The sequence below is a fragment of the Rhipicephalus sanguineus genome, chromosome 3, assembly GCF_013339695.2.
Source record: "Rhipicephalus sanguineus isolate Rsan-2018 chromosome 3, BIME_Rsan_1.4, whole genome shotgun sequence".
Classification (NCBI taxonomy): Eukaryota; Metazoa; Arthropoda; class Arachnida; order Ixodida; family Ixodidae; genus Rhipicephalus; species Rhipicephalus sanguineus.
Genome location: NC_051178.1, coordinates 147,192,721 through 147,195,656, shown reverse-complemented (window position 1 = coordinate 147,195,656; position 2,936 = coordinate 147,192,721). Strand labels below are relative to the sequence as shown.

General features: G+C 44.2%; 1 protein-coding gene across 1 annotated transcript in view; it reads left to right on the top strand.

Annotated features, from left to right (window-relative positions):
• The first annotated feature begins 1,461 nt into the window (after positions 1-1,461).
• The window catches only part of LOC119385945 (lachesin), an 11,647-nt gene continuing 10,172 nt past the window's right edge, over positions 1,462-2,936 (top strand). The window contains exon 1 of the mRNA XM_049414169.1: positions 1,462-1,489. Coding sequence (XP_049270126.1) covers positions 1,462-1,489 — 28 coding nt within the window. The remainder of the gene's footprint in view (positions 1,490-2,936) is intronic.

Here is a 2,936-nt window from a genome sequence, read left to right as displayed (position 1 = left end):
CCACCACGCTCTGGAAACACAATGTTTGACATTTTCTGCTTTTGTTGTAATAAAAATGATGCAACATGTTTTTTCATAATATCATTCTGCAGTCCTTTGAGAACATTTTGGGGGACTTTGAACAAAATTGAGATTGGGTTTTTTTTATTATAGATTTTTGAATGGAGGAACACTTTTCTCTTTTTGGTGTTTCGAGCATGAAAATTTACTACTTTCAAAATTATTAGAGAAATACAAATGCAGAGGTTCATTATTCACATAAAGGCCTATTCATACTGCAAATATGAACAAGCTAAGATGTTCACAGAAGTAGCCATAGCGTCCCAAATTTGACTGATTTTCAAAAACGCAGCGTTTTTCGTGAATTTTTAAAAATACATAATTTACTCAGAATTCCATGAAATGATAAGAGCTATTTCCTCTTTACTTCTACTTCCGCCAAAAAGAAAGATATTTGTAATATATAGCTTCAGTGGCTGCCAGCATGATTGCGAATTTACGAAAACGCACTCTTCGTAAAATGGTCGTCGTCAACCGGCGACACTTGTCGAATTTTCCTGTGTTGAAAAAAATATTTATTTGAAAACGAACTGCGATTTCGTGCTGTGCAGTCATATGTGCACAACATACAAAATTATCAGGAAAATCGGAAACATCAAATATACACCCTTTTTCGATCTTTCGTGGAATCGACCAACTAGCTCAGCTCTCTGTTATTCTATACAATGCTTTCCGTCAAAATGAAAAGACTAGAGCAGGTGTTTATTTAGGTACAGTCGACAAGCACAATTGGTTGGTAGTAAGTGTATTATGTTTAATACATGTATTGATACTTGTATATTACGTGTATATTAATACGGGTGTACATTTTTAATACTTGCATAAGTTTACAAGTATAAGCGATAATGTGTTTACACTTATAAACTGGTTCAATAAACGCACTTTGACGGTGACATGTGTGCTGCAGCAAGCCGCTAACTCAAAATTCTAAAACTTTTTCTTGAAGTATCTTTTTAAAAATAGAGAAAACATACCGCGCAAGCGCGTGTTAACTTGACTTTCTAGAAGCATTAGAAATAAATTGTTCATGTCCCGACTTTCATTTGTCTGTCATGTGCAGATTTCTGAAGCCTTTCAGGTTTTCTTCTTTTGATGTTTAGGTGTAGGATGGCGTCCGGCATAGCTATGTTATCGTGGCAGTGATAAAGGAGTTCCGGTGCAGAAAGGTATTTATTTCTGTTTGAAAATGATGGAGGCCGTTGCGGTGGTTGCTTCCGTCAGTACGTGGGATGACTGCTGTTTGCAGCAACTTTGCCAAGTCAATTCAACGTAGAGAAGTATTTTTGTTTTATCTCATCTCGACTTCCATCCCACATCCGTCACGTATCCGAAGCGGTTCTCAAAACCTAGCGTGGAAGTTGCAACCCGCCGTGGCGCTATCGTGTGTAAATCTGCCGCACTATGGTCGATGTCGTTTATGCCACTACCGGTAGGTGCCGCTGCACCACGTAGTTCTCTCCACACGGTTCTCTCGGGGACAGACTCGGGAGCTTGCCGCGGTAATTACGAAACTAGGAAATGAGAGTCTGCCCTTCTGGTTTCGTGCTTTGCTTACGTATCAAGATAAGACGCAAAATCGCGTTATCTGTCCATGCAATATGGATCTTTATATGTGTCAGTATCGCACCTGCATTCAAAACTTCAATAACTGATCTTAGAGCGGTTGTGTGCGTCGCAGAAATCCTCCTCTCCGAAAGATCGAGCGAGCGGCGGAGGGGGTGCTTGTGTGCATACCGTGTTCTCTCAGATTTAGTCACCGCCCGAACACCAGGCCTTATCTGTTCTTCCCCTTTTACAAAGCTGCGCTTGAGAGTTCTAAGTTAAAATATGTGCGAGAATGTTAGTGCTCATAGGCGGAGAGTACGGGCGGGGGGGGGGGGGGGGGGGGGGGCTGAGCCCCACCTGGCGCCGGCCCGGGGTATTTTTTAATAGCTTGGCTTAGGTCCCCGGGTCGTCCTAGTCTGGCAGCTATTTCACAGGAGGCTGTTTATGCCCGCTTCTTTTTAATTTCAGCGATTTAAAGTTCAGCACATGGGCCAGTGACAAGTCAAACATTCAGTGGAAAAATGCACCTCAAACGAATTTTTACGTGCAGAATATGTTGTGGTAATGAACAACTGAAGCGACGACTTAACCTACGACAAATTAAAAAATTCACCGGCGATTACGATACTGCCTAATTCGCTGAGCGCAGCCTCGTGTTCGGGCAACACCAGATTTGTTTGAAGTTTTGACTATCCGCAGTTGTAGCAATGTAGCATTCGTTACATATTGCCACAGAAACTGCCAGCGCTCGAGTGCTATGCACACTATTTACTCTGTGCATTGCAGCTGTCGCGAAACAAGTGAAACGCCCACAGCCCCGTTACGACAAGCGAAGCCAGCCGCAGTGCACGTGCCAGCTCTGCATGCGCACGAGCTCCGACCGAGGGGCCAGCGCGCGCGACAGAGGAAGAAAGCAAGGTTAGAGGCCAGTATTTCGTGATATCGACAGACTCCGCATTCGCTCTCTTTCGTCGTCGTTCGCGCCATCGGTTACGCTGCCGACTCCAACGGCGATGCCGCTGAACGCAGGAGCGGACGCCTAAGAGCTGCGCTCTAATTGTCATGGGAAGCCAACTGGCGACCCTTGACCAGGCCCGGCGAGCCGCTGTAGCCAGTGGGGCCCTAGAAGAGGGGCACCACCCACCCTAACCACTCCAACGCATGACATAAATAAATGTTTCTTCTCTCTCTCTGTCTGATTGTCTTGAACCCCGTAGTGAATGGTTTTGAGAACACAAAAATGATACTGAGAATACAAAGCAATCCCGACACAGTCAGTCAGTGAACGCTTTCGCACAAGCTTACTCGCCAATAAAAAAAAAACAAAAAAA